Genomic DNA, 24,246 nt, shown 5'->3' with positions numbered 1-24,246 from the left:
TCAAATCAAATCAAAAATTATTTATTCGGTTATTAGAACACAATAACCATAAAAGTACAAATAAAAACACAGTCAATAAGTGTGAAAAATTAATCGAATGCACCAGTGTCATTCCATCTTAATTCAGAATACAATCGTTTTACCTGATTTATATATATTTGTTAAAAACGAGGTAATAAATACAATAGCTAAAATATTTTCAAACTTCTGTACAGCTAAAAAGGCAAACCCAAACCACAGTTCATGGTGAATGTCTTTGAGCAATTTATCCTCAAATCCAGGCCTATCATAAATTCTGCAAAAGAGGTAAATAACCCCTGCATTGCCAGTTGGGTTCTGGCCATCAGGACAGCGTCATCGGCATACAACAATGCTGGTACTGATCTTTCCCCCACCATCAGCATATCCCTACACTCCTTCAATAAAACGTTCTCCACATCATTGATGTAGTGTGAAAAGAGGAACGGGTCCAAGACGCATCCTTGTCGTACTCCCCTAGCAATGCCAAAGGAGTTTGTACATTCACCATTTACCCCATGTCTAAATCTGGCGGATGCGCCCAAATAGAGTTCACGGAGGAAGTTAATAATGAAAGAATCTACCCCCAGTTTGTCCATCACCAGCCAAAGATTACTATGCGACACACAGTCGAATGCTGAAGTTAAATCTACAAAAGTTAAAAACATTCGACCCTCCTTGGCTTTTGTATATTATTCTATTAAAATATGCAAATTCAAACATTGATCAATTGTACCAAGCCCTTTTCTAAAACCATATTGTAAATCGCTGATTATCTTATTCTTGTCCGCCCAAAATTTGTAACCTGTTTAAAATCACCCGTCCAAAGACTTTAATAGTAGAATCCAGGAGTGATATTGGGCGATAACATTGACAGCTAGCTCTGTCTCCCTTTTTAAATATGGGGACTATCAATGATTCGCACCAGGAAGGAAGAAGACCATTATTAAGTGTAGCTTTGAAAAGTCGTGTAAGAATAGGGGCCCAGAGATCTATGTTATTTTTATATAGGTCTCATTTGGGCCCGATGCCTTGCCCCCCAAACTTGCATTAATGCTAGCATTTACTTCTGTCACAGAGATATCATGGACTAGGTTACTCATTAGGTGTGAGTAATTTCCATCTGGATCTTTCTCTACTAAACATTCCTCCTCCTGGGTCTCAGCAGAGTACAGCTCTGAAACATGTTTTACCCACTCTTTCTCAGTTATTGCTACTTCTATATAGCAGCGCTGTTATAATACAGAAAGGGGGCATTAACAACTTTCCAAAACACTGCAGAATCTCTGCTTAACGATGCTTCACACATAGTATCCCAAGCTTCCTTTTTTAAAATGTCTTTTCTCCTTTTTAGGGTCTGTTTATAGGCCTTTCTGCAATCTTTAATTAGGGAACTATCCTTAGCTTTGGCATTCGAGGCACATTTCAGTTTTGAATAGGCCTTAGTGCAGGCCTTATCAAACCACCCCTTTTGAGCCTTTTTTCCACCTTTTGTTTCAACCCATAACAATTTCTTAATTTGTGCTGTAATCATTAAGAAATTTTTAAGGATATCGGGGTCGGCAGTATTCGTATTTGTGCAAGCATAGAATTGAGGCACAGTACTCTTTACTAATTTTTGTAAGAAATCTTCCGGGACAATTTTTGTCCACTTTAAAGAGTAACCGTTTTTCCTAGCCATGGAAATGTTGTCCACTTGTATTCCAAACATATTTTGTCCACGTGTTGCCTTCAGTCTGCCTTTAAAACTAAACTAAGGGGAAAATGATCGCTCAACGAATTATCAAGTGTGGTGAATTCCTGTATCATACCCCCATGTCTAGCCATCATAATTATATAGTCAATCGTTGTATGTGCCCCTCTACCATTAAAAGTTGGGAGAAATAGGATCTCAGGGCTAATCAACCTATTTGCAAAGCCCATATCACACCCAAAAATGACTTCATTTAAATAGTCCCCGCATTTAGTATGCTCAAAGTGACTAAAACTGGTATCTTTATTCAGCATTACTCCACATGTTCCTCTCTCTCCTCTCGCACATAAGGAACAATTAAAGTCCCCTGCCCATATAACACAGACTTCTCTTAGTCTTCCTTCTGTCATGGATGTAATGTTTCTCCTAGAGCTTTAAAAATATTGTCTACGTCCTCACCCGGAACATTATTATAAAAATTCTCCAAAACTAAAGAAAACACGTTTCCAATTATAAACCTGATAACATGATAATACATGTTATTCTCTTCCAGGGGATCCTCATCAATAGTCATAAGCATTAGAATATTCCCGCCCATGCGCGGGACCCCGGAAACACTATATTATATGTGCCCCACATATAAATACACATATATATATAAAAAATATATATATAAAAACAAGCAATAGCAGCCAAATCACATTAGAGCTGAAATATGCTGTGAAGAATTTCCACCATACATCTATATAGTAAGCATTAGAAACATGAGAAACAACACCAAAGTTTGTTTAGAAATTGTTTTAATGCTCAGAAAGCAGTAGAAATTCTCATAACTCACTGGAAGCATAAGAAGCTCCCAGGCTGCATTGCAAACACACAGTCTAAAAAGACTGAAAAGCTAACCTGTAGCTAAATAGCAAAAAACTGACACTGTGCCTTTAAGGCACTCATGACCCCCTGTATCCCATCATGCCCCAGGGGTGACAGTTAGGTCAGTTGTTCTTTCCGGCTCCTTCAGTGAAGGACCCTGGTTATACAGCTCCACTATTTTTCTGTGTTTTTTGACAGAAAAATACTTCTTTTTGTCTATTTTTGCTCTTACTTCGACGTCTTACATCTAGTCAAGTAAGATACTGCTTGTTTTCAGCAGTTTGGTAAGCATTTTCCTCTGAGAATGCTTTCACTCTTTGATAAATGCCCTTCTTGTGGCAACAAGAAGGCAAAATCAGACAGCCACAGCGTCTGTATACTTTGCCTTCCTGAAGACCATGATCCAGGCACCTGTCCTCATTGTGAGAACCTGTCAGGAAGAACTCTCAAGGACAGGGAGAGAATTCGTATTCATGGCCTGGCTCACAGAGCTTCAAGAGGGAGATCTCCAGTGAAGAAGAGCTCCCAGAAGACTCATACCTCTTCAAGAACCAGCTCCGTCGTCAAAATCCCCTCCGCCGTCGTCAACCGGGCGGCGATCGGCGTCGAGGAAGGCTACTCCGCCGCCGTCAACCGGGCGACGGTCGGCGTCGAGATCCATTACCCCTCCGCCGTCGTCAACCAGGCGACGACCGGCGTCGAGGGAGGTCACTTCGCCGTCGTCAACCAGGCGACGACCGGCGTCTAGAAGTGTGACCCCTCCGCCGTCGTCCAAGAAGCGGCGTTCGGCGTTGAGGACCAAGACCCCTCTGCCGTCGACAGTGACTCGTCGATCGGCGTCGAGGACACAGTCTCCGTCGGTGCAGCATCAGCGCTCGGCGTCGAGGGTGCCCAATACCCCTCCGCCGTCGTCGCACAGGCATTCGACGTTGAGGCAGCAATCTCCGTCGACGGCCGTCCATCGCCGTTCGACGTCGAGGCAGGAGGCGCCGTCGACGACAGGACGAGGTCGTTCGATGTCGAGAGAGAAGCTTCCGTCGGCGACAGGACATCATCGTTCGACGTCGAGGCAGAGGTCCCCGTCGGCGGCCGGACGCCGCCGTTCGGCGTCGAAGCAGAGGGCTCCGTCGACGGCTACTCATCGCCGCTCGATGTCGAGAGAACATAGAACCTCTCATGAACATTCGGAGTCGAGATTGTTTGATCCTCCGACTCCTCGAAGACATTCGACGGCCAGAAAAGAACGTTCGACGTCGAGACAATCGGATACGATCATGGTGACAGAATCTGCTTCTCACCATTCATCTTATCGGTCCTCTGACTCCTCAACTGAGCATTCAAGGTCCAGGAGCCCTATACACAGAACGCCTGAGCGTCGTCCAGATCCTTCGGCAGGGCGCATCAGGCTGTCACCTAGATGGTACAGATCCTTGGACCATTGGCGAGATGCTGGACCTACCAAGCGTATGCAGGAATATGCCAGCCCAGACCACAGGTCTCCTCTCCAGGACCTGGTGGAGGAGATGGACAGGCGTAGCCCTCCCAGGCGCACATCCCCTGTGACGCTACCCACCAAAGCGCCAAGAAGATCCCGTTCTCCTACAAGAGACCCTAGACTGGAAGGTCGGAGAAGATCTCGATCTCCTACAAGAGAACCTAGACTGGAAGGTCGGAAAAGGTCTCGATCTCCTCGGGGCAGATCTCCCGTGCGATCGCCAGCCAGATCTCCCAGGGCATCCGGATCTCCTAGAAAGGAACATCGGACAAAGGACCGGATCAGATCTCGCTCCCCTAGGCGGGAGGAGCATTCAAGGAGGTCGCGGGAGCGAAGACCCAGTACTCATCATAGACATAGACGTACTCCGTCTACCTCTTCAACCTCTTCTACCAGATCGTCCAAGAGGGACTACTCCCCGACTTTGACGGACAGTCCAACATCCAGGTCCTCCCCAGTGGATGATATTAGCACGTATCTGGATGTACTGCAAAGAGGTGCGCTAAAACTGAACATCGAAATGTCTGTCCCTCAAGTAACGACGACAGTCATTTTTGAAACCTTACACAAGAAGGCCATCTCCAGACCTCTGCTGCCATTGGTTCCGGGGATTATGGACCCTGTCAAGGAGGTTTTCCTAACCCCAGCAGCAATCAGAGCAGTCCCGGCACGCATTCAGAAGAAGTACAAACCGGCGGCTTCTGACCCGGTGTTTGTGAAATCTGACCCTCCAGCAGACTCTGTCATTGTGGCAGCGGCGAGGAAGACACATGCGGTGGCTGGTTCCTCTTCAGTCCCGCCAGATAAGGACAGCAAAACCCAAGACTCCTGGGGTCGGAAGGTTTGCAACTCTGCTGCTTCCACTCTTAAGGTCGCCAGTGCAGCTGCGCTCCTGGGTCGGTATGACAGAGCCTTATGGGACTCGATGGAAAGATTCAAAGCCAAGCTACCGAAAGAGGACCAGCAAGACTTTGAAGAGACTGTTACGGAGGGGTGTCTGGTGGCAAACCAGATGTTAAGCACGGCCGCGGATGGGGCGGTGCTTTCGGCTCATTCCTATTCCCATGGAGTTTGTGCCAGAAGATCGGCCTGGTTGCGCCTTACAGGTCTAAAGCCGGATGCTCAACATCGGATCCTACATCTTCCCTTTTCGGGTTCCGCTCTCTTCGGTGAGCATGCGGACGAAGAGATGACCCGAATGAAGACTGAGCTAGACACGGTGAAGGCGGTGGGCTTGGAGAAGAAAAAGGAATTCAAGCGCCGTTTCAAGACAAACAGAGGGAGAGGGGCCCAACAGATGGTTCAAACCCCTCAGTGGTCCCAAAACAAAACTTAAGGGAAACCCCAGTTTCGTGGCAAGCCCAGCAGAGGAAGGGGAGGTCACCAACAATCCTCCAACACCACGAGAGGAGGAAAGGCCTGAACAGTGGCTTCCTCTGACGCCGTTGCCCACTCCAGTGGGAGGAAGTGCTTCACAACACTTGGCAGAGTGGGTCAGCATCACAAGAGATCAGTGGGTGCTGAATATACTGCGCAATGGATACAGGATACGTTTCCGTGCTCTGCCAAAGAGCGTCCCTCCGAAGAGCTCTTGCCCTCACCAACTAAGCTTGCTCCAACGAGAGGTAAAAATCCTGCTACAAAAAAGAGCGATAGAGGAAGTTCCTCTCGCTCTACGAGGAAAAGGAGTTTACTCCAGATATTTCCTTGTCCCCAAAAAAGATCAGGAGGACAAGTTCAGACCAATACTCGATCTACGACTCCTAAACAAGGTTATCGTCAAGGAAAAGTTCCGCATGTTAGCGCTTCACCAGATATGTCCTCATCTGCAAGCCGGAGATCGGTGGATCTGCAAGATGCGTACTTTCACATCCCGATTGCGCAACAACATCGCCTAAGGTTTGTTGTGGGAAACAAACACTACCAGTACAAGGTGTTACCCTTCGGTCTCAAGTCCGCACCACGAGTCTTCACCAAATGCATGGCAGTGGTGACGGCTTTTCTTCACAAGAAGGGTCTCTTCATTTACCCATACCTGGACGACTGGCTCCTAAAGGGTCCATCTCCGGTACGGGTAACGCAAGATCTGCAACTGGGCCTGCGCCAGCTTCACAGGCTCGGCCTCCATGTGAACCTGGAGAAGTCAGTCCAGCAGCCTACGCAATCCATCCACTATCTAGGCTCCGTTCTGGACACAAGCGTGGGAAAAGCGTTTCCTTCGGAGGAGAGACTTTCTTCCATGACACAGAAATGTGGGATTCTGCTAGAGTCTCGGCCTCCAACAGCACGACAAGTAGTGTCTCTGCTGGGTTCCATGGCGTCCTGCATCTTTCTCATCCCAAACGCCAGGCTGAGAATGCGTCCTCTACAACAGGCTCTGGAGGATCAGGGGGACCAGGCAACAGGACGTTGGGAGGATCGAATCAATCTTTCCCAGACGACAAAAGATTCCATCAGATGGTGGACTCGGAAACGCAATGTGATGGTGGGAGTGCCTTTTCACCAACCCATTCCGTCCCAATCTATTGTGACAGATGCCTCCCTGCAAGGCTGGGGAGCACACATGGGTCCGCTTCAGATTCAAGGCCAGTGGTCTGCGCAGGAGCAGACATACCACATCAACATGCTGGAACTCAGAGCGGTATTCCTGGCCCTCAAAGCTTTCCTGCCAGCGATCAAATCCAACTCAGTCCTGGTTCAGACGGACAATACGACTACCATGTTCTATCTGAACAAGCAAGGAGGCACGAAATCTCGCCCACTGTCTCGAGAGGCTCAGGCAATATGGCATTGGCTTCTCGCTCGAGGTCTCACAGTAGTGGCGGTGCATCTTCCGGGCGAGTTGAACATCAAAGCAGACACACTCAGCAGACACTTCGAAGATCAGCCAGACTGGGTGCTAATCGACGAAGTAGTAGAAGAACTTTTTCGTTGCTGGGGACGTCCATCCATAGACTTGTTTGCAGACGACGAAAACACCAAGTGCCACGCCTTCGCGTCCAGGTTCCACAGGCCAGGAACGCAAGGGAACGCTCTTCTGTTGGATTGGGCAGGGATGTTCGCATACGCGTTTCCTCCCCTGGCACTGATTCCGAGAGTGGTTTCCAAGCTCCTCAGGACGAACATGGAAATGATCCTGATTGCTCCAGACTGGCCTCGGCAGTGGTGGTATCCTTCTGCATCTGTCTGTGTGTCCACACAAACGACTCCCTTGCAGACCGGACCTGTTGAGCAAAATGAACGGGAGGATAATGCATCCCAACCTCCCATCATTGAACCTAACAGCATGGCTCCTGAGGTCCTGCAGTACGGACATTTGAACCTGCCTCCAGAATGCATGAACATTTTAAAGGAGGCTAAGAGGCCGTCCACGAGAGCATCCTATGCCTTCAAGTGGAAAAGGTTTTACTTGTGGTGTAGGGATCATCATTTGGATCCGACTAAGGGGCAGGAGGACGTCATCTTACCATACCTCCTTTCCCTCGCAACAGCTGGTTTAAAGTACCCTTCAATTAGAGTGCATTTGTCAGCTATTGTGGCTTACAGAAAGTCACCTGATCAGGAGTCTTTCTTTCAGGTTCCAGTGGTCAAGGATTTCCTCCAGGGATTGAAGAAAGTGTATCCCCCTGTGCGAAATCCTTCTCCTCCGTGGGAATTAAACCTAGTTCTATCAAGGTTGATGTCTCCACCTTTCGAGCCCATCCACAAGGCTTCCTTACAACATCTTTCTTGGAAGGCAGCTTTTTTGGTGGCAATTACCTCTGCGCGCAGAGTCAGTGAGATACAAGCGCTCTGTGCAAAGGAACCTTATACTGTATTCCACCATAACAGAGTAGTCCTAAGGGCTCACCCTTCCTTCTTGCCTAAGGTCATCTCTGATTTTCATATCAATCAGTCTATTTCCCTCCCTTCCTTTTTTCCAAATCCTACGACCCCGGCCGAGCGGTCACTTCACTCCTTAGATCTTAAAAGAGTGCTTAAGTTTTATTTGGAAAAGACTAAAGGGATTAGGAAAACGGACCAACTGTTTGTGAACTATGGCTCCATGAGGACTGGCTTTCCAGCAGCAAAGAGGTCCATCTCCAGGTGGATTGTCTCTTGCATTAAGTTGGCCTATCAACTAGCAGGCAAGCCTTTGTTGATGTCTCCGAAAGCGCATTCCACTAGAGGGAAGGCGGCTACAGTGGCTTTCTTGCATGACGTTCCCATGTCGGAAATATGCAAGGCTGCAACCTGGAAATCAGTGCATACCTTTACGAGGCATTACTGCCTCGAATCTGATTCCAGGACCGATACTCAAGTGGGGCAAGCCTCCTTGAGGAATCTGTTTGGGTAGTCTATAGTCTACTCAGGCTTATTGATGAGATTTATGTCTTATCATTCCTTTGCCCGCAGGGATGAGGAGAGGCTAGCTATTCTATTCTAATGCTTATGACTATTGATGAGGATCCCCTGGAAGAGAAGGATTAGTTACTTACCTGTAATCCTAGTTCTCTTCCAGGGGTATCCTCATCAAAGTCATAAGCAACCCTCCCGCCTCCCCGGGCAAAGGACTCTCTTTAATAAGGAGATATTGTTAACCTATTTGTTATTGGGTTTGTTTTTCAGTCTCCGAAAAGAACAACTGACCTAACTGTCACCCCTGGGGCATGATGGGATACAGGGGGTCATGAGTGCCTTAAAGGCACAGTGTCAGTTTTTTGCTATTTAGCTACAGGTTAGCTTTTCAGTCTTTTTAGACTGTGTGTTTGCAATGCAGCCTGGGAGCTTCTTATGCTTCCAGTGAGTTATGAGAATTTCTACTGCTTTCTGAGCATTAAAACAATTTCTAAACAAACTTTGGTGTTGTTTCTCATGTTTCTAATGCTTACTATATACATGTATGGTGGAAATTCTTCACAGCATATTTCAGCTCTAATGTGATTTGGCTGCTATTGCTTGTTTTGTATATATATATTTTTTATATATACATGTGTATTTATATGTGGGGCACATATGATATAGTGTTTCCAGGGTCCCGCGCATGGGCGGGAATATTCTAATGCTTATGACTTTGATGAGGATACCCCTGGAAGAGAACTAGGATTACAGGTAAGTAACTAATCCTTACAAACCATTTCCACTTTAGTACATAATACCATGTTAGAGACATAGGTGCATAAACCTCCGTTCGCCCTGCCACGAGCGGAGCTGGTGGCTGGGGTGAAGTAGGTTCTAAAACCGTTAATGTGATCAGGGGTCGTAGTCCAAGTTTCTTGTAAACTAACAACATCATATTTATTCACAAGGTTTACCCAGTTCTCGTTATCCAATTTGGGCCTTAGCCTTGCAATATTCCAACTCATAAAAGACCATGATTGCTTATTTGTTTGTCTAACCAACGCATAAGTATTATGGCTAGTCTCCACAATGGCCCCTAAAGATGGTTCATCAAGTGGAGCACTTTTATTCATGGGAACCTGTTCATTATTTTCATAACCCACAGTGTCAGAATCGTCCTTAGCATTGATCATATCTATACCATATTTGTCAAGGGTTTACCTTTGTCTACAAGGTGTCATACACATTAGAGAGTTAGTAACCCGTGTGTCTGAGATAAGTCAATCCATATCCTCTAATCCCTGCAAAATATGGTATTGGTTGGATGTTGGTATATTATACTCTACTCTATTCTGAGCCCTAGGCTCCCATTGTTGCCATAAGTTCAACGTAGTCGTTATAGAATTCAATGCTGGATAGAAGTTGTTCAGATCCATAGTTTGGATCCCGCCATTCCTTCAATGGTTATTCCAACCACAAATGAATCTTACTGCACGTCTATCTCTAAAATTTACAATTATACAGTCCCCAGGAAGATCTTTTTGTCTATATCCAATCCAACTTACTCTGCGAACATGTATAATTTCTGCATGTACGTGCCCCGGTAGTGGTCTGTTGGCATTAAGCCAAAAAACTACCTTGTTCCGAGTAGGAATCCCCTCTATCATTTTTCAACTCTGGCACCCCCATTAGCACCACAGTATAAGGCATAGACTGTGGTGGGAGGTCAAAACGTGGATAATTGATCTTCTCTATATCACTTCTATTCTTTTCTGGGACTCTGTCTGTGTGGCCCCCGGTCTGCTCCCTCCCTGTTAGTTCCTTTCCCATCTCCCTCACAGTCCCCTGTGCTCTATTCCCTAGAGGCAATGCCTGCTGTACCGGGCAATGACCACCCTTAGCCGCCACTGTAGCTGGTTTATCAATTGGCTTTCAAACACCTTCAGCTGTACTTAGGACTGGACTTGGGCTGGACATAACAGCACTTTTACCATTAGTTTCAAGATGTTTTAATAAATCTGAGTTAGCTGTAATCAATTGTTCCAAATTACCTATTTTGTCAGTTAGGACCTTTATTCTTTCCAGCATAGGTAAAGTTAGAGATTTCATTAATTGCTCCAGATGACTCATAAAACCCAAAGTATTCAAAGATATTATATCAGGTTGAGCTCTACATCTCTCTTAATTTTGTTGTACCTCAGCAACAATTGGCTGATCTTCACTCTTATCCCCTTTTTGTCTAGATGGAATAGGTGCTATTTTTTTACGATTACTTTTACTTTTCCCTCTAGTTTTATTTATGGACTGTTTTTTTCTACTATGTGCTAGCTTACTTTTACTTTTTTGCCCTCTAGTTCTTTATGGGGGGCTCTCATTTGCTCCCTTGTCTAATAAGTCAGGTTCGATGATAGGGTTAGAATTAGAAACCGACCCCTCCACATCATTTGAATCATTGATTAAAAGAGGGGGTTCCTCATTTAACTCTGGAGGTTGCAAAGTTGGCGTTAATGAGAGTCTACTAGCCGGAAGTGAGGATTCAATATCAGGGTTGTGTTGTAGCATGATATCGCAGTCTCTATCCATCACTGGATTGTCTGCATATGAGTCCATGATGATGGAGTCATGAGAATATGCAGTTGTTATAGATGTATTTATAATTTGAGTGGGCAGACACATATTTGGGGGAAGTGAGAGAAACCTCTCAGTGCTCTCAATTGCTGTCACAACCACCCCTATAGTTTTCTGCAGCATCCTGTCTATTGCTGTCAGACTTGGAAGTGATGTAGTAGCGTGTGTTTTTTGTCTCGAAGTTGAGCGAGTGTGCATTGGAGAATTTTTAGCCATGTTTCAAATAAGAACTATGAGCATACAGGACAGACTTTGCAAAAGTGTTACTTTCAATATCTCTGGCAAGACAACAACCTAATGCTCGACCAAGGCGGGTGGCTCAGCCCAGCCTCCTCGGCCCCGGATGGCAACAGATGACCCCCCCCTTGTCCCGGGCTTGTCCCGGGACGCTCCCGCGCGCTCCCGCATGCTGGGGATGACGCGATGATTTATGCGCCTCCTGGCGCGGGTTCAGCGTTGGCGGTGGCTTCCGGCTGCAAAGAGACCTGGGAGCTGTAGTTCCAGCACCCACAACCCCCCCCCCCCCACCCCACTCCCCCACGGCGGCCACGCTCTGCTGGTAAAGGCTGCCGGGCCAAGGGGAGACCGGGTGCAACGATGTGGGACACGGGCCTGGCAGCAAAGAAATGCGGATTTGAAATATTGCCTCCAAAGTCCTGGTGTGTAACAGGAGAAAGCAGCCAACAGTAGGTAGAAACTGCAATTCCTTATCAAGGATTATTAGTCAGGAGATCCACTATCTCAGTTTCCCTTCTATAGGCAAATCTTTCTTTCTAAATTAATTGTTAACTTAATGAATACTTGCACTTTCCTGCTGGTAGACTATAATGTAGATCAGCACAAAAGGCCACAATATATATTCTCTGCTATACAAATATAACCCAATCATCTATCCATTTATTTGACCCTCAAATCATTGTATGTCCTCATACATCATTCTGCCTCGCAGTTGAGCTTTGCTGTAAATGCAACTTTGTTCAGTGGCATAGAAGTTCTGAAGCAAATAATCGCTGAAACCTGGAGCGAAGATAGTTGAAGCAACACAAATGAATGAAAATACGTATAGTACTTTGCATCAAAGAGAAAGTTTATTGAATTGAACAAAAAAGCAAGCAGATGTAAAAAGTAGACTGACCCCACAACCTAAAAAGTAAACGTTCTTTAGTGAATTGAAAAGGAACCACACATCAAATGTTTGCAGATGGAAGTTTCTTTCTTGTATCCTTTTTTACAATATCTTCAAGTAATCTTCACTATGAGCCGCAGCCCGTGCAGGGTGGGGAGGAGGATTTCGACAGACGACACAGAGGGGAAATTATTTATTTATTTAATTTTCCTTGGTGGTTGTCTGTCGATTCCCCTCCTCCCTCCCAACCTGGCCCCACTGCCCCACCGCTGGTTTCTATTGATAATACATTTGACAGTTACTATGTAAGATTCACTGAAACTTTATGACATCCATGAACTGAGCACCCTCTGTTGTGGCAGCTGCTCAGAAATTGTGATGTCACCAGTTCTACACTGGGATACTCTTTTTCAAGTTGAAAATTGGAAAGCATACTTTGGGATCTACTGTTAGCATGGGATACTCTTTTTCAAGTTGAAAATTGGAAAGCATACTTTTATTGATTGAGTAGTACACATGGGATCTACTGTAAGCATGGGGATTAAGTGCCAAGTAGAGAAGAAAGCTTATAATAATTCTGACGTTCTCCATTATCTGGAATCCATATGCAATTGGCTTGGTCCGGCAACCTTCAGCTCCTCCTCAACATTCATTGATGGTCTTGTACCTGTCTTTTCGTACTGACCGGTTTGCCATCAACTAAATCCTCTGTAACTGTTATTACCCGTGTTGTCCTGACTGGCTCTGAAAAACAAAATATGGAGCAAGTTAGAGCGGATCAATCTAAAATGCAGCAACCATAGCGTATTGCAACATGGGGGTTTTAATCAGCTATCCAGTAGAGCTTGCTACCAGTAAGTTAAGGGGACTCAGCTCTGATACCAGTGAGTTAGTCCTGGGTGAAATGTAAATTACAACAATGAAATTGCCAAATAGATTTTGTGCTATGTGAATTTCACAACATTTCCTACAATTTGGTGCTATGAAAGATTGTGTATTTTGTCCTACAGAGCACTGAATCTCATAGAAAATTTCTTGTGTTTGCATTTCAAGTAGATTTTTTTCATATGAGAGTAGAGCCTAGATATGGGTTCCATAGACTCTATCATTGGAACCAAGATATATCTGACTGATGAGCCCTTATCAGAGAGATTGCCCTAGGTTGCTTGCATTCCGGCTCAGGGAGGACGTGGTCTAGCAGTATGGGCTTGATTGTTTTCACTGGAGCAGGATCATGACTGATTTGCATATGACTGGGTCCAAACTGAAGTGGCATGGTGTGCAAAATAACAATGGATTAGGATGTGACCCTAATAATTACCAGTTGCAGAGATTTATATTCCATGTTACTGGAGTGGCAAACATGCTACTGGTCAGAAAAGAGGTAGATAGGTAGATTTGTACGTTGACCCAAGTACTAACCTTAGAAGTAAGTTCATCAAGTTTTAACACAATTTTTATTCAGTTTTCAGTGTATGTATAGACATATTACATCTGTCAGTGGTTACATCTTCTGACTAATAAATTGCAACATCAATAATTTCAAGATTTGGTACAAGTACATGTTTAACAGACAGGCATTGCAGTAGTGTTTTCACATATGTATGCGTAATGAGAGGTTTACATACAAATATCTGGATATACTTTTCAGGTGATTTTGTTTTATAACTCTAACTTTCTCCCCTTCACACCCCTCCCATAAAATATAAATCCCTTACAAAAACATTAAAGCGATGCCCCTATGGTCTGAGTGCCTGAGTCTTATAATACATCGTTACAGGGTGACTGAGCTGAAGCAGTAGGGGTAGAGGGAGGGGGAAGGGGCAGCAGTGGTAGGGGGAGAGAGAGGATCCTACAAAGGAGTTCAGCAATTTAAGATTGTAGAGTTTCTCTGCCTGACTCAGAATGAGGGCTATAGTGTCTTAATGGGTGCTTAATTGTACATTTGAGGTTCTAGCCTCTAATATTCTTGGCTATACTTCGTGTAGAATTTCCCTTCGGTTAGGCAGTGCCGACAGTGTATGACCCTTGTCGCACCAGGGTGGCCCTCCATCAAACCCCCCACCTGTGGAAACTCATTCCCTTTCCACGAAATTCTAACCCGTAAACAATATCCGATACAGAAAGAGCAGTACTGCATCTTTCTCTAATTCAAATACCACTATATTGATTAGGTCGACCATCTGGAGAGTGCTTACGGCCCCAGTAAGAAGAAGGAAAGTGCTATCCACTGTCCATTGAGGTAGGTTTGGAAAAACTTGCTCACTACATCTGCATAGCAATATAAAGTTTTGCATAAGCCAAATTCGGTGATAAATATAATTTGTTTCCATCTGAAAGCCTGTACAGTAGTTGAATTAGACTAGTTGTGACCAGCAAACTACAGAGAAAACAGTTTAATTATGTTTTCTTTCAGTAATTTGGTGCCTCCTGAAGGTGATGAGCTGATGGCTGTTGCCTTACCTTGTCCTATTGTAAACCTGGATGCTTCAATATGGATAAAAGAACTTACTGACAGAATGCAAGATCAGCATTACAAAGCTCCGGTCTGAGGCTGAATCTTAGTCACATGCTCCAAGATAACCTCCACATGCTGAATCTAACCCAGCGCTGTGACTCTTGGGTCAGAGACTGTGTGGGATGCGAGTGATGACGTCAGAGCCTGTTTATTGTGAGAGTGAGGTACAAGTGTGCAGACATTGGGTATCACAAGAAACGTTTACCTTTGGCAGAGGAGCTGGTTCCAGAGCCTCTGTCGTACCCGCTGCTGCCGCCATAACTGCTGCGTCCTCCTTGGCCGTATCCTTTAGAGCCAGAGTCTGACTGCTGCTTAGTTTGCGAGACCTGTGAGTACCTGTTTCCAGAAACACAATGAAGGATATTTTCCTGAATAAAGAGCCTTTTGGATTGGCACTTGAACAGTGTCTCTCTTGAGAACAGAAGGAATGACACACTTCACAGCGAGTAATGGCAAACATCGTCAGTGACACGTACACCACACTTGATCATTTCCATGACACCAAAATACCTCTATATAACTTCTCAAAGTATGCATCTTCTATATGTGCACAAATATAATGCAATTGAATACTGACTTAGCAAAACTTCAAATCCCTAGCCATGTATTTCGGCTATAAACTCACTAATTGGGCAACGTGCACTGCCTTAGGCATAACTTAAAATGATTACTCAAAGGTTTTGCCAATAGCCTTGCACCTGAGATGCTTTGTTGGCCTCACTCAAGACAGGGGTGCAGGTACTAATAGCCTCAAACCTCTCTAAAGCAAACGCCCTATGTCTGGACATCTCCTAGTATCTTATACAGTGCCTCCAGGCAAAATACAGCAGCTATGCTACTGCTCTGCATCCCAAAATCCACATTGCTCAGTAACCACCTTACATTGGTTTCCTGTGCATAAGCACATAATGTTTTAGGCAGCCTGCCTAATGCACAAAAGCCTAGCATCGGGACGAGCATATCTAGAAAAGCTCATTCACCATCAACCGCTGAGCCTTCTTCACTCCTCCTCCCTCCATCTTCTTACAATACCAGAATCTAGCTATCTAGACAAGGTGGAAGAGCTTTCCCTCATCTGTCAGCTAAGATGTGGAGCACCCTACCTCTGCGGATTAGGGAAAACCTCATCACAGTCTTTTGGAGAGAAAAATTAAAACCTGTCTCTCTCCACTTCCATATTCTTGGCTAGCAGGCACCTCTCCCTTAGGCTAGAAACATTTTCAGTTCCAAGATTCCCTTTGAGTAAATGATCCTGGTCTAGAAATTGCCATTCAATTGTTCGTTCATCTACAAGCCATCTAGTAAACATTAGAGGCAGATTTACAAGCTCTTTGTGTCACTTTTGCACCGCTGTTGCATCTCTTTTTGTGACAAAGCTGCGGCGTTAACAATGTGCCACGTTGTGACCCATTTACAACGTTGTGTCACATTCTAAATCCCTGGATCACATTATAACTGCGTCAGGTATAATGTATGCAGGTTGGACGTTCCCACGCAAAAAGCCTCTAAGAAGTGATGCAGTGAAATGTAAAAGATTTCACGGCGGCACTTCTAGGACGCCAGTGCTTCAACATACGCCTGCTTGGAGCAGTGTAAGGAGTGACGCAGGGTATTGGAAAGAGGCCTCCCTTTGCATTGCTGGAGTTGTGCCGTGCTTGCGACACGACTCCAGCAATGCATGACTTTTTCGCCAACAGATACATCAGAATTTCTGACACATCTGTCAACCCTTGCGCTATGGTGGACCCTATTTTTACTATGATGCATCCATGGTGGTGCAAGGGTTTCACACGCAAGCACAGGGAAACTGACGCATCTCGGCTCTAACGAAGAGATGCATCCGTTTCTTGTAAATCTGCCCCATAGGACCTGATTTAGGGTTTGAAAGATTTGTCCTATGGCACGTGTAAATAGACAGGCAGGATATCCGTTACGTTTGTGACGAGCACCCATCCGCCAAACTATAAATTAGGCCCTTACTCCTTGCCCATATTCTGGGAACTAGGGGCTACTGAAACAATTGTGGCCTAGTTTCGATTTTCATATGGCTTACCCCATTTCATTCAACAGAAAAACATGTTGTCATGCGTAACCATGAAGACAACCATATTGATGAAGCAAGCCGTTTGCCCAGCAAATATGAAAGATCAGACAGTGGCAGTCATTTTTTACAACCCATTGACTTTCATAATCTCTGAAGTAGATTTACTAATATTTAGCACTGGAGCTAGCATGGCCCATAGTTGTTTAAAATGGTGCAAACAGAGTCAACCATCAACATTTATACACAAAAAGTATTTTGTGCCAGAAGAGGACAACAGATGACAGTCTACCAACTCCTCAGTCATCTATCCAGAGGGAATGTAAACAGAGTGGGGACAGCACAAAGCAGCCATAGGTTTTCATAAAAAGCAGAATCCACTAAAATAGCACAAATTGACTTTGAATGAAATCCCATTGTCAACTGAAACCAAGCGCAAACACAAGGGACAAGCAGAATATTGCATGATATTCCTACAAATTACATATGTAATTTCGCATTTTACACAGCATACACTCGGGCAAGTACCTTTGTATTTAAATGTATGCTGATGGGTATATCTCAAGTACAAATCTCACACAAAGCAGCCCAGCTGAATTTGGCACCCTAGAACAATGTGTAGAGTCGCTCTAAAAAGGCTTTTTAGAACTGATGACGGCATCACAACTTTTTATAAAATTGCTGCTTTGCAATATTTATTGTTCACACACAGAGCGATACAGATTTTCATGCATCAGAACTGCACGCAGTATAGTAGGTTTGGGCCCACATTTTGAAAAGTGAAGGGAATCTTTTTCAAGAGAGCTGAATCCTCTTTAACTTCATTCTGTCTGCCTTGTGAAACTACACATGCTTCTCTACTGTGAGATCCTTCTACATAGTGTGCCTTGCTAAGGGAAGTGAAGGAATTCATTAATGGAGCTTGCTGCCATCTTCTTACCCGCCTGAGCCTTCGAGCAGACGCTGGTAGGTGGCAATCTCCTGTTCCAGCCGGCTCTTGATGTCCAGGAGTAGGTTGTACTCATCACTCTGGCGCTCTGTCTCTTCCCTGAGTTCGACCAGCTGCTCCTCTACGATGGTGATCTTGGCTTGCAGCTCTGCCAGCTGAGAACAATAGGTTCCCTCTGTCTCGGCCAAGTCCATCTCCAGAGTACTTTTCTGTTCGATCAACAAAAACGGCACAGTTAGAAAGTAGAGGTCAAACCTATTGAGGAACCAGGTCTACAAACATTGTTTTTTTGGTTTCTGCATCTCATTGCCAGTGTTCTCATAGTCAAAGGATCTCATTCACACTCAACCTTTTGCAAAAGCTGTTTATAGAGTAGTGAATTGTCTATTAGTGGCTCAGTGATGACTGTTCAGTGAATTTGAGTTGGGTTCTTGTGTTTCTTGACCCTTTATAGACATTTAATGTGCAGTTTTGGGGGCTGTCGAATGGTAGTGCTCCAACACTCACCCAACCCTAAAGTAAGGTGAAAGGAAACTATCTAGGCATGGGTAAAGATCCAAGAAGAAGCTGGAAAATGGGAAAGATATAGACCGCAATGATCCAAAAGTGCTTAAGAGTGGAGGACAAGGGTTTGAACAAATACAAGCTGGCTGTTCTTACATTCACTTTGTTTCTAAACACACTAAGCACAATTCACACAGTTGTGTGTGTACAAATATCAAAATGTATGATCTAAAGAAATTCACAAAAAGTGAACTTGGGCTTGAAAATCAATTTACCTAGGTATAATGTTACACAATTACAGTGCGAGATTCCACATGGGTTAAGCTGCTGCAGCCCTTGCACTTAAGAGTGTTGGAATGGTCGGGATGGGAGGGGATTTCAATAGCCAACCACCAGGGAAAATTAAATAAATTATTGTTTTCCCTCGTCTTCTGTCGAAATCCCCCCGACCCGGCCCTACTGCTCCACTGCTCCTACCTGCACGGCCACGGCTAGGTAAGGCTTATTCTCGGGCTGGGAGGGAATTCCAGGACACGGATGCCCTAGAAAATTAGAGAACACCCAGAAGCTTGAGAGTTTTTTGATGTCTGCAGAAGTATCCCCAACCCAGTCCCACCCTGGAAATGGCTGTCGCTGAACCTCTGTCAAAGGCAGGAGTACGTCTTTGTACAGAGTAGGAAATGATTAGTGACCGCTCCAAAATAGGCGGAAGAACATTTTCTCTTTGGAGACGAAAACGTGCAACAGCACAAATCATTATTTTGATTACATAAAGGGCAACAAATTCATATTATATTATCACACAACACTTTTAGGGTTTCTAATAGTGGAGATGCCTTCTGAGCGGTGAACTTCCTCTTACCATTGCCAGTTGTGCCTGCATCTCTATCTCCAGCGCTTGCAAGGACCGTCGCAGTTCTGACACCTCAGTCTTGCTTGATTGCACCTGCTCCACCCCAGATGAGATCTGTTGTTTCAGCTCAGCACTCTGAAAGGCAAATGAGGGTTATTTGATGGGGTCTTCTCTGTTTTGTTTCGACAAGAAACATAGTGGGAATAGGAGTCCATACCCTTTGGTTGAAATCCTCTTCGGCCCGTCTGCGGTTCTCCTCCGCCATTCTTTCATATTGCTCCCTTGTCTGGTTTAGGAGGGCAAGGAGGTTTATGCCTGGAGCAGCATGCATCTCGACGCTGACGTCTCCTTGACTATCATTTTGGTGAGCCTTCATCTCCTACAAAGAGAAAATAAGACAAGTACCTTTAATTTGAAAATATTTGCATGCAAGAGGTGTAAAACATAGAACATCAACAATAGAAATCTGCCTATGTTAAAAAAAACTGTTCTTGTGGTAATGTAATTTTAAAAGAAATTACTGATTTTCACTCTGCCACTAAGTAATGTTTGGCATGCTAGTGTAAGCCAGATACTTTACACCAGGAGTATTCGATGTTGATTTATGATCCCTGTCGGATTTACAGCATATCCTCATAAAACAAATTAGAATACGGTAAATCTAAATAGTCATTGGCTATCCTGTAAATCTTGAATGAACTCAGCCCTACTGCACCACCATGGGACAATGATGGTCTATGGTACATGTAAACATTTAGTGCCTTTCATTGGCCTTTAAAAGATTGGTCCTGAAAATTATTGGTACTTTGGGTTTATCCCATATTCATCACTTCCAAGACCATTCTGATACACATTGCTATCTCTTACTTCCTCGTGGTTCTTCTTGAGTGCTGCCAGCTCCTCAGTCAGGCTCTCCAGCTCTGACTCCAGGTCAGATTTGGACAGGGTCAGCTCGTCCAGGACCCGACGCAGCCCATTGATGTCAGTCTCCACACTCTGGCAAAGCATCAGTTCATTCTCATACCTAGGAACACGTTAATGAAAGCCTCAGGCCTTTTGATAAAGCATGTTCTATCTATTACTTTAGCTGGTGTCTGATCACAGTCACTCTAGTGGTGAAGATACATGTGGTGCAACAAGCCTTACCCATCCCAGCCAAACATGGTGTCAGCTACGATAGAATACACATAAAACGAGCTTTAGTGGAAGTGATCGGAACAATCATAGAGTGTCTTTTGGGGCAGAAAATCCCAAGGTTTTCTCAAGGAACACTTTATAACCCTTCATTCTGGGTGCTCCCTTAAGGCCATATTTAGGTAATCTCAATTTACCTATTCTTAAATACGAATTTTACAGATTCGCTATTTAAGAATAGGTAAATGGGATGTAGATAATTATTCGGTAAATTTTACCGAATCGGTAGGATTCGGTAATTAAGAATCAGTATTTACCGATTCGGTAATTCCCATTAATTCCTGTGGGTGCTGAAGAAATAGGCACATTGCTGTGGAAAATTATCTACATTAAACCGCTTTCTTTCTATATATCAGACCTTTATCATTCAACAATGAGCAGCTAAACCTAATAATGCTCGCTTTATTAGGAACAGTGTCAGTAAAGTGGATGACTGACCCGAGTCATGCATCTATGCCGTCAATGCACAAGAGAAGCCACCTGTAAAAACCCCTGCACAACCCTCTTGTAACATGGCTGCCAGTGAGTGCTGTATATGCCTTAGGGACAAGTTACTTAGGTGTGCTGGGAGGCATCAGTGTTTCTTGAACTTCCACGCTGCCTGAGTTTGAATAGGAAGTGTGCTGATATGAACCAAATGCGACACAACATTACTGTGTTTTACTCACTTGAGTTTGAAGTCCTCAGCAGCCAGCCTGGCATTATCAAGCTGCAGGACGACGCTGGCTTTGGCCACTTGGGCCTGCAGGATCTGCAAACACAAGATGGCATAAGGAAGAGTTAAGGCCTACTTGTTCATATAATGTTATATTTAACATGGGCTGCAAGTTGGGCCAGGTATTGTTTATGGGAATTACAACGTTACATATTATGTTAACTAAGTGGTGCCCTCATATTTTTGAGAATTGAAATACTGAGTGAGTCTACTGCCTAAAGTGCTGACTGTCACACTGAAATACAAACATGAAAAACTGCAGCTCAGCACTTTATCTGTTTTTCATCGTGGTTTTAGTGCTGATGATAATTGCCAAAAGACAGAATATCACTTCATTTGGCTGCAGTCTAGTTCACTTGAATTCCACATTCTAGTTCTCTTTCCGAAAATCCGATTTGATGTTGCTGCCATTGTAAACGCTTGCTGCCTTTTGTTGTGAGTACTTTGGGCTCTGTGTTGAATATTGTAACCTTAGACTCTGACTACGTCCTCTGCTGCTCATCACCTGTGATTGATTTACGAATTTAACATGTTAAAATCAGCTCAAAAGTTCGTTAGACTTCCGGCCTTCCTTGGTGAGCTGGGAAAGAACAATATCTGCCATAATCCACATTCGAGTGTGCGAAACTGCTGCAAGAACAGTTCCCTTAAAGATGGTTACTTAGGGCCCTGTTTGGGAACAAAGGAGGTTGTGAAACCTGGGATTATAATTTCATAGAAACTGCAAGAACCCGCGACAAACCGCTTTCTGTCCTGATGGCCTATTCTTGGTCTCACTAATTAGTCATGTTTGGAGTCATGGGGAGATGTTCTTAGGTTTTGTGTTACTCTCTATAACTTTAGCTCGATAATGCAAATGGGACGTTTCTACATGGAACATATTTTATTTTAGGCTTTGTGTACCAGTAAGTGAGGCTGTTGAAAGAAGCGGCACTCCAGTATGATGTGTCCTCTGGGTAAACCAGGGTGCTGCAAGACTACAGGAGAAAACATTCTGTACAGAATAAGATTTTCAACTGGTCATTCTCAGAAAAATGTTAGAAAATGGCTAGGAATCTGAATTGGAAAACGTTTATTTTGTCTGTGTTGTTGCTTTTTATTAGCCAATGCTGGGTTAGAGCAGGGATGGGAAGCATACTCTAGCATCTCCTACTGTGGTTTGTTGTTGCTTGCTTCCTGTGCTTTAAAGTAGCCTTTTCTTAGTCCCATGCCAGAAAATAAATTGATGTTTTCTCCCTTAACTTATCTCTATTAAAAAACTTTTCTATCGTGATATGAGTGTCTACCTGTTTAACTGCATGACACAGCATGCTCTACAATCTCTGTTCTGGTTGTATGCTATTTGCTGCATACGAGTGTGTATTAATTGATTTCAGTGTATGATTTGTTAGATAAATTAATACCAATCTATTTAGTGATGTGTGCTTTAGAAAGGAAGAAACATACAAATACTAGACCATTACTGACAACACATGCACACTGACAGATGTTTATATTTGAACCTCTTTTTACCTGCCAGTGACGATGTGAAGAAAATGTAATATTACGTTCAATTTGTATAAGCGGTTCGGCTTGAAATAGAAAAAACTGTGAGAAAGAGAAGTACATAGAGAGACATACAGAAGAACTTGGATTAAGCAAACTCTAAAAGAGGGAAAAGAGAAAGAAGTACCTTCACATTCTACAATGAAAATTAAGGAATTACTTTTGACTGGTGAGTTAATTGTTTAAGTCAAGCAATCATTTGAACGGAACATGATACATCACCTTAGCTTGTAGGTCTGCAATTTGTTTGAAATATTTGCTGTAGTCCGTTTCTACAAGAGCTGATCGGTGACTCTCGTACCACTCTTTGATTTTGCGCTCAAGCTCGGCGTTGGCATCCTCCAGATCCTTGACCTTGGCCAGGTAGGTAGCTAGGCGGTCGTTGAGGTTCTGCATAGTCGCTTTCTCCCCAGCATCGAGAAGGCCCTCACTATGTGGTTGGCTAACATGGCTCCATTGGTCCTCATGGCTAGCCTGGGCCCACTGGTTCCACTGGCCCCACTGGCCCCCATGTTCACTGCCAACAACACCACCACCACCAAAGCTACCTACTGCACCACCAGCCAAGCTACTTCCGGCACCACCAACAAAGCTGCCACCCGCATAGCCCCCGTAAGAACTCCCAGCATGGCTACCCTGACTTGCACCCTGTCTACTACCAATTTTCTGAGAGGGAACACTACGAGCGGGCAAGCTACCTACTGCACCACCAGCTAAGCTACTCCCGACACCACCAACAAAGCTGCCACCTGCATAGCCCCCAAAAGAACCCCCAGCATGGCTACCCTGGCTAGCACCCTGTCTACCACCAGTTTTCTGAGAAGAAACACTGCGAGCGGACAGGCCCCCAGAACTGCGTAAACTTGCCATGCTGTACTATTGCAGGTGCACCGGATCAAGAAAGGCAGCAGAGGTGGTGACTGGCTGCTGGCTAAATGGTTACTCGTTATATACAAATTGGAGAGGGTGTGTCAGCTCACTGAGTGCTGTTTCCCATATCAGTATGCAGCTTTTGTCAGCTTATCTCTCGCTCATTATAAGATCAATTATAACAATTATTAATCATACATGTTTCTTCCCCATGTGCTGCTGCCCCTGCCCCAGGGCTGTTTGCTATTTCAGGACCTGAGAAGGGCGGGGCATAGAATCCTTTTCAGGACGCTGTACTCCTGCGCTGCTTTCTTCAGACATCCAGCCTTCTCCACGTCCAGGCAGGCCAGGGTGACCAGGTTTTGATAACCTAATACCAAGACACACCACAGACATAAAGCAGGACTGCTCACAAACATAGAATTTTGGAATTAAATGCAATTTGACAGCGGTATCTTCTTTGTTGCTTAAGCTGCTTCCTTATGTTAATGTTAATGTTTTGTTTGAGCGCGCAGCTGCCCCAGCTAAGGGGCGTCCCGGCGCTAACCGTATCATTGTACCGGAAAAGGAAACTGAGAGAAAAAGAACCTAAGTCAGAGGGAAAAGATAGGTCTTAATGGCTTTCCGAAAAGGGAGAAGCTCATCGATGCTACGAATAGATACAGGCAAGGAGTTCCACAGTTTGGCCGCCAACAGTCGAAAGGAGCGACCTCCAACATGGCAGAGTCTAAACTTGGATATATTTACCAGATGTTGACCCAAGGAGCGCACGTTACGCTGAGGAGTATACAAAGTTAACAGAGGACGGAGCAGCTCAGGGCTTGTGCCATTCAAGATTTTAAATGCTAAACAGAGTGCCTTAAACTGGATTCTAGCTTGCATCGGTAGCCAGTGTAAGGCTCTGATA

The 24,246-nt window shown here is 44.6% G+C and overlaps 1 protein-coding gene across 1 annotated transcript; it reads right to left on the bottom strand.

The window, feature by feature from the left end:
- Positions 1-12,090: 12,090 nt before the first annotated feature.
- LOC147717250 (keratin, type I cytoskeletal 17-like) lies at positions 12,091-23,396 on the bottom strand. The gene is made up of 8 exons (XM_086924198.1): positions 22,692-23,396; positions 20,878-20,960; positions 19,883-20,039; positions 19,233-19,394; positions 19,025-19,150; positions 17,650-17,867; positions 14,874-15,004; positions 12,091-12,894 (listed from the first exon to the last, which is right to left on the bottom strand). Exons 1-8 carry the CDS (start codon positions 23,337-23,339, stop codon positions 12,800-12,802), a joined length of 1,620 nt encoding a protein of 539 aa, XP_086780324.1. The 5' UTR covers positions 23,340-23,396; the 3' UTR covers positions 12,091-12,799.
- Positions 23,397-24,246: the final 850 nt, after the last annotated feature.

Source organism: Lissotriton vulgaris, chromosome 5, assembly GCF_964263255.1.
Source record: "Lissotriton vulgaris chromosome 5, aLisVul1.2, whole genome shotgun sequence".
Classification (NCBI taxonomy): domain Eukaryota; kingdom Metazoa; phylum Chordata; class Amphibia; order Caudata; family Salamandridae; genus Lissotriton; species Lissotriton vulgaris.
This window is presented reverse-complemented; position numbering and strand designations above follow the sequence as displayed.